This window comes from Oncorhynchus nerka, linkage group LG22 (assembly GCF_034236695.1).
Source record: "Oncorhynchus nerka isolate Pitt River linkage group LG22, Oner_Uvic_2.0, whole genome shotgun sequence".
In the NCBI taxonomy this organism is placed as follows: domain Eukaryota; kingdom Metazoa; phylum Chordata; class Actinopteri; order Salmoniformes; family Salmonidae; genus Oncorhynchus; species Oncorhynchus nerka.
In genome coordinates, this window is record NC_088417.1 from 79492135 (window position 1) to 79506378 (window position 14244).

Below are 14244 nucleotides of genomic sequence, written 5' to 3' on the forward strand. Positions count from 1 at the left end.
CTAATTGCATTGAAGTATAGCTGAAGATGAGGGCTGTTATAGTGTGGCTGCATGGTATTGGTGATCTCTCTATGTGGAGCACAGACACAGATACAGGTCAGTGAAGATGAGACAAGAAGAAACGAAGCTGGTGCCACTGACAAACAGACAACCAGCCAAGCTGAGAGAGCTGAGAGCAGGAGTGAAGAAAATAGGGGCTGTGGCGGAGGAGCACAAAATGGAGTTGGCAGCCGCTAGGTCACAAGTGACAGCCCTGGGAGCTAGACTGAGAGCTAGTTAGAGTCAGGGGGAGAGTCAGAAGACCATGATGGTAGAGCAGGCAGTGAGGCTGAGCATCACCCACTCTGAGCTGAAGGCAATGAAGGCCAAGTTCCAGACGGGTGAGAGAATGCTACAGGAGCACAGCACCAGCATGGTTGATTTAAAAATTAAACTGAGCATTACACAGATGAAGCTGCAAGCTCGGAAGAAGTACACTGAGGAACTTAGGAATGACAACTCCGGTGTTATTTCTATTATCAACAATATTGCTGTTGTAATTGTTGCTATCATTATCCATTGTTTGATCCTGCCACTGCCATGTTCATGTCCAGTCTATTTTACAGCAACACCATTCCATTTGTAAATAAACTGAATTTTATAATGTACTTACATTTTTTTTGTGGTACATTTCAGCCTTGGAAACATAGATAATGGCCAATGAGAGAGAGGTCAATGAAATTAAGAAAGTGACTGAAGGTAATGTACAAAGAAAATAGAGAAAATACAGTGCAGCGAAATGTAAAACGTTACCTCACAAACTCAATCAATAATTATATTTTTAGCCCACATACAGCTGAAGTCAGAAGTTTACATACACTTAGGTTGGAGTCATTAAAACTCGTATTTCAACCACTCCACAAGTTTCTTGTTATTTGGGCTGAGATCCTGCTAACAGCCAGTGAAAGTGCAGGGCGCCAAATTCAAAACAACAGAAATCCCACAATTAAATTCCTCAAACATACAAGTATTTCACACCATTTTAAAGATACCCTTCTTGTTAATCCCACCACAGTGTCCGATTTCAAAAAGGCTTTACGACGAAAGCAAACCAAACGATTATGTTAGTTGAGTGCCTAGTCACAGAAAAACACAGCAATTTTTTCAGCCAAAGAGAGGAGTCACAAAAAGCAGAAATAGAGATAAATAAATACCTAGGATAGGATAAAGTAATCCCTCTCACCCCCCCTCCCCCTGAAAAGATTTAGATGCACTACTGTTCCACTGGAGGTCATAAGGTGAATGCACCAATTTGTAAGTCGCTCTGGATAAGAGCGTCTGCTAAATGACTTAAATGTAAATGTAATGTAAATCACTAACCTTTGATAAACTTCATCAAATGACACTCATAGGACTTCATGTTACACAATACATGTATGTTTTGTTCGATAAAGTTCATATTAATATAAAAAGATCTCAGTATACATTGGAGCGTTATGTTCAGTAGTTCCAAAACATCCGGTGATTTTGCAGAGAGCCACATCAATTTACAGAAATACTCATAACAAACATTGATAAAAGATACAAGTGTTATGCATGGAATTATAGATATGCTTCTCGTTAATGCAACCGCTGAAAGATTTCAAAAAAGCTTTACCCAAAAAGCACACCATGCTATAATCTAAGTACAGCGCTCAGAGACCAAAACAACCCAAACAGATATCCGACATGTTGTGTAGTCAACAGAAGTCAGAAATAGCATTATAAATATTCACTTACCTTAGATGATCTTCATCAGAATGCACTCCCAGGAATCCCAGTTCCACACTAAATGTTTGTTTTGTTCGATAATGTCCATCATTTATGTCCAAATACCTCTTTTTTGTTCGTACGTTTAGCCCAGTAATCCAAATTCATGACTCGGGATCACTAGGTCCAGATGAAAAGTCAAAAAGTTCTGTTACAGTCTGTAGAAACATGTCAAATGATGTATAGAATCAATCTTTAGGATGTTTTTAACATAAATCTTCAATAATGTTCCAACCGGAGAATTATTTTGTCTTCAGAAATGCAATGGAATGCAAGCTAACTATCAAGTGAACGTGCGTGGTCAGCTCATGTCTCTCTGGCAGACCTCTGACTCATTCCCCTATCATTCGCACCCACTTCACAGTAGAAGCATCAAACAAGGTTCTAAAGACTGTTGACATCTAGTGGAAGCCTTGGGAAGTGCAATTGGACCCCATAGACACTGTGTAGTCGATAGGCAAAGAGTTGAAAAACTACAAACATCAGAATTCCCACTTCCTGGTTGGATTTTTTTCTCAGTTTTTTCCTGCCATATGAGTTTTGTTATACTCACAGACATCATTCAAATGTATGTGAGTATAACATCATTCGAACAGTTTTAGAAACTTCAGAGTGTTTTCTATCCAAATCAAATCCAAATAATATGCATATATGAGCAACTGGGCCTGAGTAGCAGGCAGTTTACTCTGGGCACCTTATTCATCCAAGGTACTCAATACTGCCCACAGCCATAACAAATTTTAACAAACTATAGTTTTGTTAAGTCGGTTAGGACATCTACTTTGTACATGACACAAGTCATTTTTCCAACAATTGTTTACAGACAGATTATTTCACTTATAATTACACCGTATCACAATTCCAGTGGATCAGAAATTTACATACACTAAGTTGACTGTGCCTTTAAACAGCTTAGAAAATTCCAGAAAATTATGTTATGGCTTTAGAAGCTTCTGATAGGCTAATTGACATCATTTGAGTCAATTGGAGGAGTACCTGTGGATGCATTTCAAGGCCTACCTTCAAACTCAGTGTCTCTTTGCTTGACATCATGGGAAAATCAAAAGAAATCAGCCAAGACCGTAGAAACAAATTGGAGACCTCCACAAGTCTGGTTCATCCATGGGAGCCATTTCCAAACGGCTGAAGGTACCACGTTCATCTGTACAAACAATAGTATGCAAGTATATACACCATGGGACCACGCAGCCGTCATACAGCTCAGGAAGGAGACACCTTCTGTCTCCTAGAGATGAACATACTTTGGTGCAAAAAGTTCAAATCAATCCCACAACAACAGCAAAGGACCTTGTGAAGATGCTGGTGGAAACAGGTACAGAAGTATCTATATCCATAGTAAAACAAGTCCTATATTGACATAACCTGAAAGGCCACTCAGCTAAGGAAGAAGCCACTGCTCCAAAACCACCATAAAAAAGCCAGGCTAAGGTTTGCAACTGCACATGGGGACAAAGATCATACTTTTTTGGAGAAATGTCCTCTGGTCTGATGAAACCAAAATAGAACTGTTTGGCCATAATGACCATCGCTAGCTTTGGAGGAAAAAGGGGGAGGCTTGCAAGCTGAAGAACACCATCCCAACCGTGAAGCACGGGGGTGGCAGCATCATATTGTGGGGGTGCTTTTCTGCAAGAGGGACTGGTACTCTTAACAAAATAGATGGAGTCATGAGGGAGGAAAATTAAGTGGATATATTGAAGCAACATCAAGACATCAGTCAGGAAGTTAAAGCTTGGTCGCAAATGGGTCTTACAAATAGACAATGACCCCAAGCATACTTCCAAAGTTGTGGTAAAATGGCTTAAGGACAGCAAAGTAAAGTTATTGGAGTGGCCATCACAAAGCTCTGACCTCAATCCTATAGAAAATGTGTGGGCAGAAGTGAGAAAGCATGTGCGAGCAAGGAGGCCTACAAACCTTACTCAGTTACACCAGCTCTGTCAGGAGGAATGGGCCAAAATTCACCCAACTTATTGTGGGAAACATGTGGAAGGCTACCCGAAACGTTTGACCCAAGTTAAACAATTTAAAGGCAAGGCTACCAAAACCTAATTGAGTGTTTGTAAACCTCTGACCCACTGGGAATGTGATGAAAGAAATAAAGCTTAAATAAATCATTATCTCTACTATTATTCTGACATTTCACATTCTTAAAGACATGAACTGATGGGGAGATGTATATTCTCTTTACCGTATAAAGAGATGGGAGAACAGCGGGTGGATTTGACTGAGCTGAAAGCTGAGGTGGAGGAGCTGAAGAGAGAGTGAAGGTACAGTATGTTGTTTATTATAGCCAACAGTCGTTACATTGTACACAGAGGTTTAATAAAGGTCAGGATGTTGTGGTCTGAAAAAAAATGATTGTATCAGGGGGCCACATTTATTAAACTGCCTCAAGGCCATCCAATTTATTTTTCCACACACTGTGGCTGCTTTCTATTGGAACCTATATAAAGCTCAATCAGACGAACTGGAGGCCCTCACCATGAGGTCAAACGCTATTGACACCCAACTGGAGGAACAGAAGATGAAGGTGGTGAAGCTGACAATTGAAGTACTCCATTTGTGGAGAGAGGATGAAGGAAAGAAAACTATAATAGCTAAAATTATTGTGGATTTGACCTGGGAACTTGAGGCTATTTTTAAGGCTATTCATCTGATTTCAGGTCAAGCCCAGGAACTAGTGGTCCTTGATGTCAGGCTGAACAGCACTGTGGCTGAGGTCGGGGAACAGAAGAAGGACCTGACATGTCAGAAAACACAAGTAGTGCAACTGTGGAGGGAGCATTTTGGTATGTACACACAGTGCAGACCATCTTGTTTTGGACGTGCTACCTGTCCCAGACCTGCTGTATTCAACTCTCTAGAGACAGCAGGAGTGATAGAGATACTGTAAGGGTTGTCGTCGGGAGAAAGAGAGGACCAAGGTGCAACGTGGTAAGTATTTATTGTAATTTAATAAAGAATGAACACTGAAACAAAAAACAATACACGACAAACGAACAGTCCTGAACGGTGCAACAAAACACAGAACAGAAAATAAACACCCACAACCAACATAGAAAAACAAACATAGACTGCCTACCCCAACTCACGCCCTGACCATACTAAAACAAAAGACAAAACAAAGGAACTAAGGTCAGAACGTGACAGTACCGCCCCCAAAGGTGCGGACTCTGGCCGCAAAACCTGAACCTATAGGGGAGGGTCTGGGTGGGCGTCTGTCCGCGGTGGCGGCTCTGACGCTGGACGTGGACCCCACTTCATCCATAGTTTTTGTCCGCCTCCTCAACCGCCGACCTCGGACTGGGGAGGCTCGCCACGGGTCCCGAATGGACGGGAGACTCCGGCAGCGCCAGACAGGCGGGAGACTCCGGCAGCGCCGGACAGGCGGGAGACTCCGGCAGCGCTGGGCAGGAGGAAGGCTCTGGCAGCGCTGGAGTGAAGGGCGATTCTAGCATCGCAGGCGTGACAGGCAGCTCTAGCAGCTCCTGGCTGACTGACGGCTCTGGCAGGTCCTGGCTAACTGATGGCTCTGGCAGCTCCATGCTGACTGACGGCTCAGGACAGACTGACGGCTCTGGCGGCTCAGGACAGACTGGCGGCTCTGGCGGCTCAGGACAGACTGGCGGCTCTGGCGGCTCAGGACAGACTGGCGGCTCTGGCGGCTCAGGACAGACTGGCGGCTCTGGCGGCTCAGGACAGACTGACGGCTCTGGCGGCTCAGGACAGACTGGAGACTCTGGCGGCTCCGGGCTGGAGGGAGACTCTGGCAGCTCCGGGCTTGAGGGAGACTCTGGCGGCTCCGGGCTTGAGGGAGACTCTGGAAGCACTGGACAAGCGGGAGCACCTGTAGGGAGGAGACGGAGAGACAGCCTGGTACGGGTGGCTGCCACCAGAGGGCAGGTGCGTGGAGGTGGCACCAGATGGACTGGACCGTGAAGGTGAACTGGATGTCTGTAGAGCAGGGCTGGCACCATCCGCCCTGGCTGGATCCTCACCCTAGCCCGGCAGATGCGGGGAGCTGGGATGTGGCACACTGGGCTAAGCACGCGTACTGGGGACACCGTGCGCTCCACCGCATAACACGGTGCCTGACCAGTACGACGCCCGCCATGGTAAGCATGGCTTTCTGAACTGTAGCGCCGAGCTGGGACAGGACGTGCAGGGCTAGAGAGGCGCACAGGAGGCCTGGTGCGTGGGGCTGGCACAGTCTTCACCAGACGGCTAGCACGCACCTCAGGACGAGTATGGAGAGCTGACCCAGGTGACATCAAATCCCTGACACGCTCATGCGGGTGGATGTCGTGCCTCATGCACCAACACAGTAACTCCCTCATAACTCTCTCCTCCAGTCTCCCCATTAACTCCTTCACTGTCTCTGCTTCGCTCACCTCCAATTCTGCCCTGACCAGCTCTGGTTCCATCCTTGGTTCCTTACGGTAAGCAGGGGGAGTTGGCTCAGGTCTGACTCCTGAGTCTTGGGCCTTTCTAGGGAGTTTTTCCTAGCCACCGTGCTTCTACACCTGCATTGCTTGCTGTTTGGAGTTTTAGGCTGGGTTTCTGTAGAGCACTTTTTATGATATCAGCTGATGTCCAAAATAAATTTATTTATTTTTACCTTTATTTAACCTCTTCAGTCGACCCTCTACTTTTTTGAACATTCTGTTAAAAATCGCGCAACATTTCAAACGCCCTGCTACTCATGCCAGGAATATAGTATATGCATTTGCTTAGTCTGTGTGGATAGAAAACACTCAGACGTTTAAAAAACTGGTTAAATCACTGCTGTGGCTTTACCAGAACGGCATTTACATCGAAAAGCACAGGAAAAACTGATCACTGAAAATGGGGAAAATATATCCATGCGCTACTTGAACCCATTGATAAACGTGAACCACAATTAATTGACTGAGGTTGCAGTACCTACAGCTTCCACAGGGTGTCTAGAGTCTTGTCATTTCCCTTCGAGTTTTTTCTTGGTCAAACACATACAGGACACCGTATCTAATCCGGTCTAGGACCGGATATTTTCGTTGAGTTTCTAGCCGGACATTTTTCCAGACGGACAGCTAATGATCTTTACATCGCCTCCTGATGAATTTTATCGCTTATTAACGTTTACTAATACCTAAAGTTGCATTACAAACGTATTTCGAAGTGTTTTGTGAAAGTTTATCGTCGACTTTTTGAATTTTAAAAAAATGACGTTACGTTTTGAAACGATGTTTTTTCGTTTATCACACAGTCTACATATAACGATATCTAGGCTTTATATGGACCGATTTAATCGAAATAAAGACCCAAATAGTGTTTATGGGACATCTAGGAGTGCCAACAAAGAAGATGGTGAAAGGTAATGAATGTTTTCTATTTTATTGTGCGGTTTGTGTAACGCCGAAATGCTAATTATTTTGTTTACGTCCCCTGTGGGTCTTTTGGGGTGTTGCATGCTATCAGATAATAGCTTCTCATGCTTTCGCCGAAAAGCATTTAAAAAATCTGACTTGTTGCCTGGATTCACAACGAGTGTAGCTTTAATTCGATACCCTGCATGTGTATTTTAATGAACTTTTGAGTTTTAACTAATACTATTAGCATTTAGCGTAGCGCATTTGCATTTCCAGAGCTCTAGTTGGGACGCAAGCGTCCCGAGTAGAGGCAACAGGTTAACTAAGAACAAATTCTTATTTTCAATGACAGCCTAGGAACAGTGGGTTAAGTTGCCTGTTCAGGGGCAGAAAGACAGATTTGTACCTCGTCAGCTCGAGGATTTGAACTTGCAACCTTCCGGTTACTAGTCCAACGCTCTAACCACTAGGCTACCCTGCCGCCGAGATTTGATTTTGATTTACAGGTCTACAATCTCCTCTGGCAGTGACATTACAAAGTCTGTTACTGCTGAAGAGAACAAATTAAGGATTATTCTCAAAAACAACACCTTTGTTTTTCTAATGTTGTCATTGGGAGTTAGTGTATTAATTGTGATATACTTCCTTTGGGTCAAGCCCAGAACCTGAAGGCCCTTAATGCCAAGTCAAACAACACTGAGATTCAGCTAGAGGAGCAGGGGACAGAAGTGGGGAAGCTGAGAGCTATGGTGGATAACCTGAAGAAAGTTGAATTAGTAGCACTGTGTAGGGAGCACTATGGTACGTGCTATTTTACATTTAAGTCAAAAATTACTTCTTACATTAAAAAAAGGTTTGTGGTACTGCTAAAGAGAGCAATACATTATTACACAGATGTTATTTGGTAATGTTGTCATGGGAGGTAGTGTGATATCTTTCCCTTAGCTCAATCCCGGGAACTAGAGGCCCTTATTACCAGCTCAAACAACACTGAGATCCAGCTACAAGAGCAGGAGTCGGAGGTGGTGGAGCTTAAAGGTGAGGTTGACGAGCTGAAGAAAGCAAGTTCATGTGCGGCGAAGTGTACACATTAGACATCATTACATATAGTGCTTTGAGTTGTTGACTTTACAGTAGCGTAAAAATCTGTGCATCGATAATTAGTTGTGCCACAACGTTTTTACCTTGTGATGACATTGTGTTCACAGACACACCAAAAGTGTCATTCTCTGCATCTTTAGGAATTGATGGCTACTTTGGACCCTTCCTCAACAATATTTACTATTATTTACTATTATGACCTGATCTACAAGAGAGTACATGTAAACATCGGAAATGGCGCTGACAGAGATGGTCTCCTCGCTTCAGGTCCTTAGGAAACTATGCAGTTACAGTGGGGCAAAAAAGTATTTAGTCAGCCACCAATTGTGGGTGCCCTGGTTCATCTGGGTTTCACTTTGTAGTCCGTAATAGTTTGCAAGCCCTGCCACATCCGACGAGCTTCAGAGCCGGTGTAGTAGGGTTACATTTTAGTCCTGTATTGACGCTATGCCTGTTTGATGGTCCATCTGAGTGCACGGCGCGATTTCTTATAAGCTTCTGGATTTGTGTCCTGCTCCTTGAAAGCGGCAGCTCTAGCCTATAGCTTGGAGCGGATGTTACCTGTAATCCATGGCTTCTGGTTGGGATACAGTCACTGTGGGGATGACGTTGTCGCTGCACTTATTGATGAATCCGGTGACTGAGGTGGTATACTCCTCAATGCCACTGCATGAATCCCGGAACATATCCCAGTCTGTGCAAGCAAAACTGTCCTGTAGCGTAGCATCCGTGTCATCTGACCACTTCCGTATTGAGTGAGTCAATGGTACTTCCTGCTTTAGTTTTTGCTTGTAAACAGGAATCAGGAGGAGAGATTTCTGGTCAGATTTTCCAAATGGAGGGCGAGGGAGAGCATTGTATGTGTCTGCGTGTGGAGTAAAGCAGGTCTAGAGTTTTTTTCTCCTCTAGTTGCATATGTGACTTGCTGGTAGAAATGAGGTTATAAGTTATAAGTTTGGCTGCATTAAAGTCACCGACCACTAGGAGCGGCGTTTCTGAATAATCATTTTCTTGTTTGCTTATGGCCTTATACAGCTCGTTGAGGGTGGTCTTAGTGCCAGCATCGGTTTGTGGAGGTAAATATATGGCTACGAAAAATATAGACTCACTTGGTAGATAGTGTGGTCTACAGCTTATCATGAGGTACTCTACCACAGGCGAGCAATACCTCACGAACCAGCTGTTATTGACAATTAGACACACACTCCCACCCCTCATCTTACCAGACATAGCTGTTCTGTCCTGCCAATGCACAGAAAACTCAGCCAACTGTATATTATCTGTGTCGTTGTTCAGCCACGACTTGGTGAAATATAAGATATTACAGTTTTTAATGTCCCGTTGGTAGGATAGTCTTGAACGGAGATCATCCAGTATATTCTCCAGTGATTGCACATTGGCCAATGGAGCGGAAATATGACCTCCCGGGATCATTTTCTTCGCTCATCGTCACTGCCGTGTACATTCCCCCCAAGCAGACACCACGACGGCTCTCATGGAACTACACTGGACTATGTGCAAAATGGAAACCGCATATCTTGAGGACACATTTTTTTGTAGCTGGGGACTTTAATTAAGGAAATCTGAGGATAACCTAATTCTATCAACACATCACCGGTGCTACACGTGCATCACAAACTCTTGATCTTTGCTACTCTCCCTTCCGGGACGGCTACAAGGAACGCAATTCGATATCAAGGACACCAGATCATTAAGGATTAAAAAGGGAAAGCCAGCCAGCCACCGATGCCTCCGTTGCCGACGTAAGTCATTTAAGCGTGTTAACTCTCAGAAAGCTGTCGGCCTAGACAGCATCCCTAGCCGTGTCCTCAAAGCATGCGCAGACCGGCTGGCTGGTGTGTTTACGGACATATTCAATCAATCCCTATTCCAGTCTGTTGTCTCCACATGCTTCAAGATGGCCACCATTGTTCCTGTTCCCAAGAAAGCTAAGGTAACTGAACTAAATGACTATTGCCCCGTTGCACTCACTTCTGTCATCATGAAGTGTTTTAAGAGACTAGTCAAGGATCATATCACCTCCACCCTGCGTGATACCATAGACCCACTCCAATTGCTTTCCGCCCCAATAGGTCCACTGACGATGCTTTTGCCATCACACTGTACACTGCCCTATCCCATCTAGACAAGAGGAATACCTATGTAAGAATGCTGTTTATTAACTACAGCTCAGTATTTAATACCATGATACCCTCCAAACTCATGGAAATGGGTCCTGGACTTTCTGAAGGGCCACCCCCAGATGGTGAAGGTAGGAAAAAACATCTCCACTGATCCTCAACACTGGTGCCCCACAAGAGTGCGTTCTCAGCCCTCCCCTGTACTCCCTGTGCACCAATGACTGAGTGGCCATGCACGCCTCCAGCTCAATCATCATGTTTGCAGACGACACTACAGTGATAGGCTTGATTACCAACAATGACGAGACGGCCTACAGGGAGGAGATGAGGGCCCTCGGAGTGTGGTATCAGGAAAATAACCTCACACAACTTCAGCAAAACAAAGGAGATGATCGTGGACTTCAGGAAACAGCAGTGAGCCCCCCCCCCATCCGCTTCGACGGGACAGTAGTGGAGAAGGTGAAAGGTTTTAAGTTCCTCTGTGTGCACATCACGGACAAACTGAAATGGTCCACCCACAAAGACACAGTGGTGAAGAAGGTGCAGCAGTGCCTCTTTAACCTCATGAGGCTTGTCACCTAAAACACTCAAACTTTTACAGATGCACAATCAAGAGCATCCTGTCAGGCTGTTATCACCGCCTGATACGGCAACTGCGCCGCCCACAACCGTAAGGCTCTCCAGAGGGTAGTGAGGTCTGCACAACGCATCGCCGGGGTTAAACTACCTGCCCTCCAGGACACCTACAGCACCCGATGTCACAGGAAGGCCAAATAGATCAAGGACAACCACCCGAGCCACTGCCTGTTCACCCCGCTATCGTCCAGAAGGCAAGGTCAGTACAGGTGCATCAAAGGTGGGACCGAGAGATCTCAAGGCCATCAGACTGATTAAACAGCCATCACTAACAGAGAGGCTGCTGTCAACATAGACTGAAGTCTCTCGCCACTTTAATAAATTGACTTAAAAGGTCTCACTAGTCACCTTAAATAACGCCACTTTAGTGTTTACATAGCCTATATTACTCATATGTATAATACTGTTCTATACCATCTACTGCATCTTGCCTATCATTAGTCACTTTAAATAACATTACTTTAATGATGTTTACATATCCCACAGTCGTGGCCAAAGGTTGAGAATAACACAAATATGAATTTTCACAAATTATGTTGCCTCAGTATGATGGAAATGAATTTATATTCCAGAATGTTGTAAAGAGTGATCATATTAATTGCAAAGTCCCTCTTTGCCATGCAAATGAACTGAATCCCCCAAAAAACATTTTCACTGCATTTCAGCCCTGCCACAAAAGGACCAGCTGACATGTCAGTGAGTCTCTCGTTAACACAGGTGAGAGTGTTGACGAGGACAAGGCTGGAGATCACTCCGTCATGCTGATTGAGTGCAACAGAGATCCCAACGACACACTGCTCTGTAATGTCTGAAACATTAGTTTATCCCACCCATGTTCATTTGACAGACCGTTTGTTGGAGAATAAACCCAAAATTATCCCCATCTGAGTTTAAACTTTTATTTGTCAGGCAAGACAAGGTAAATAACACATTCTTATTCAAGATTTATTGCGTGGATGAGAACAGCCCAGAGAGTATAAAAAAGATTATTTCTACAGAGAGAGTTCAAAGAAAATTCAGTAGAGGGCAGCAAACCAAATGCAGCATATTCAGATGATCAGTACATTCTGCTTTCAGGAAATGAAGACGAACATATCCTCTCCCATCCTAATGATAAAAAGAATGTCTAAAACACAAGTGGAATACAAATATGCTCAATATCCATATAGGAATTAACCCCCCCCCCACATGCTAAGTAGTGAGGAGCTGTAGGCTACCTGGTACTCTTCCAGTTGTCTGCAAGGCATGAAGCCACAGAGTGCAGCATCCACAGGGTCTTCAGCACTCGCTTCCCATCAGGCAGTTGGAAACACTGACCAACCCAAGAGCTACAGGAACCTGGGGAAGGGGAGGGGGGGCAGGTGATGTGATGCAGTTGCAGAACATTGGCATTTGACCAGTCACATCAATTGTTACAGTCAAGGTAATTCAGATTGAAACAAGGGCAACATTGTGGAAGGTTGGAGAGAAGTGGTACAAGAAGTTACGAATAATTCATTATCTAAATATTGCACAACATTAGACCTTGCTGAACACGGCAAGGTTTACACACCTGCCTCCCATAACACAGAGAAAGCCACAGAGGTTTGCAGACCCCGATTACTAGTCACACCCAGTAGCTTGGCCTGTTGTTTTGGTCCTGTGACTCCTGGAGCAGTCTCCACTGCACTCTGATAACGGCCTCGGAGCTCAGAACCGACCGCTTCAATATCAAGCACAGAGCCCAGCTCATTTCGCCACACTCCCGTCACATTGCATGGGATTGCCTGGAAGAACACATGCAAAATAAGGTCACCACTACTGTGTCAACAGCAGATACACTTCATGACACAGTAGATCTAAAACAGGAAGTAAAAGCAAGAATCAGATTTCTATTTACTACATGATCTGTATTGTTACACTGCTCAAATTGTAATAGTGGAGCCCACTGATTAATTATATTTTTACCTGAGGTAGCAGCAGTCCCAAAATCACAGCATGGACACTGATATACTTTGCAACGAAACTCATCATGTTTGATTATTTCAAGTTGCTTTTCTGAATCGCTCATTCCCTTCTTATACTGATTTACCAAGTTACTATACACTCCACCAAACCAATCAGCACCTGCCCTTTCTAACAAGACTTAATTCATGAACTGGGTGTAGATCTCAATAGTCTAGCTGTCACTTCTTTCCAGCAATTACAAGTCAATGCATATTAAGGAAAGGAGAGGAAAAGAGGACTATTGAAATGCACCCCTAATTTGAACATTTGCAGCAGGTGTTTCTTCTTTATCAACACAAGTCCTCTCACAAGAGATTCTAGTTTATTGGCTGTACTTTAACCGATTGGCCAATGAAATGTACACCCCTGTCTCGACAATTCTAAAATATGACCCAGGTTTCCACCCAAACTTTTTATGTGAGTTAAATCAGAAAAATCCAAAAGTTATCAAATATCAAAATTATGATAAATGGATTTTCACTTTTTCATGAATAAACCCCATACCAGACATTCTCCTATGGTTATATTCAACTGAAGGCTTGATGGGTAAATGTGTCAGTCAGAGTAGAGCATTAAGCACATTGTGAAAGCAATAAAGATTTGCCAGTCACATTATGCAATCAACACCATGAGAGAATCTCAATTGCATACTCCTAGCGTCCTCTCGCCTCGCCTCATTCTCAAAACCCATTGGATGAGAAAGCCAGAGGTCCCTCCCCCCTGACCTTATCCTTCAATTGGCTTTGAGCAGTAGGAAGGTGTCGTGTCTTTGGCTATGCCAGATTACGTGATATGACATGCTATTCCATGCTATTCTATAAAATAATTTATCCGTAATTAATATTACCTGATTGAGCTAATCATGTAAATGTATTTAACTAGAGAGTCGGGAACTAAATAATATTTATAGAGCTGTTATCTTCCGAATAAGCTCTTAAAGACCTAGTAATATTTTTCATCAATAGCAGTCAAAATGAATCCTCACCTTAATTCAGTCTCATCCGAAAGTGTGTGTGTGTGTGTGTGTGTGTGTGTGTGTGTGTGTGTGTGTGTGTGTGTGTGTGTGTGTGTGTGTGTGTGTGTGTCCGCCCGTCCGTCCGTGCGTGCTTGCGAGGGTGTGAGCCGGACAGGTTCCTCTCAGGAACAGCACATTACTATCAGTGATGGAGTTACAGAATCGTGTGAAGATGGAATACTGAGCTTTTTGTTTATTTTTATGT

At 44.1% G+C, this 14244-nt stretch overlaps 1 protein-coding gene across 1 annotated transcript; it reads right to left on the reverse strand.

Moving 5' to 3' along the window:
- Nucleotides 1-11939: 11939 nt before the first annotated feature.
- On the reverse strand, nucleotides 11940-13091 carry LOC115104719 (avidin-related protein 3-like). Its single transcript, XM_029626073.2, has 4 exons — nucleotides 12986-13091; nucleotides 12591-12804; nucleotides 12256-12376; nucleotides 11940-12145 (listed from the first exon to the last, which is right to left on the reverse strand). Exons 1-4 carry the CDS (start codon nucleotides 13049-13051, stop codon nucleotides 12112-12114), a joined length of 435 nt encoding a protein of 144 aa, XP_029481933.2. The 5' UTR covers nucleotides 13052-13091; the 3' UTR covers nucleotides 11940-12111.
- Between the last annotated feature and the right edge of the window lie 1153 nt (nucleotides 13092-14244).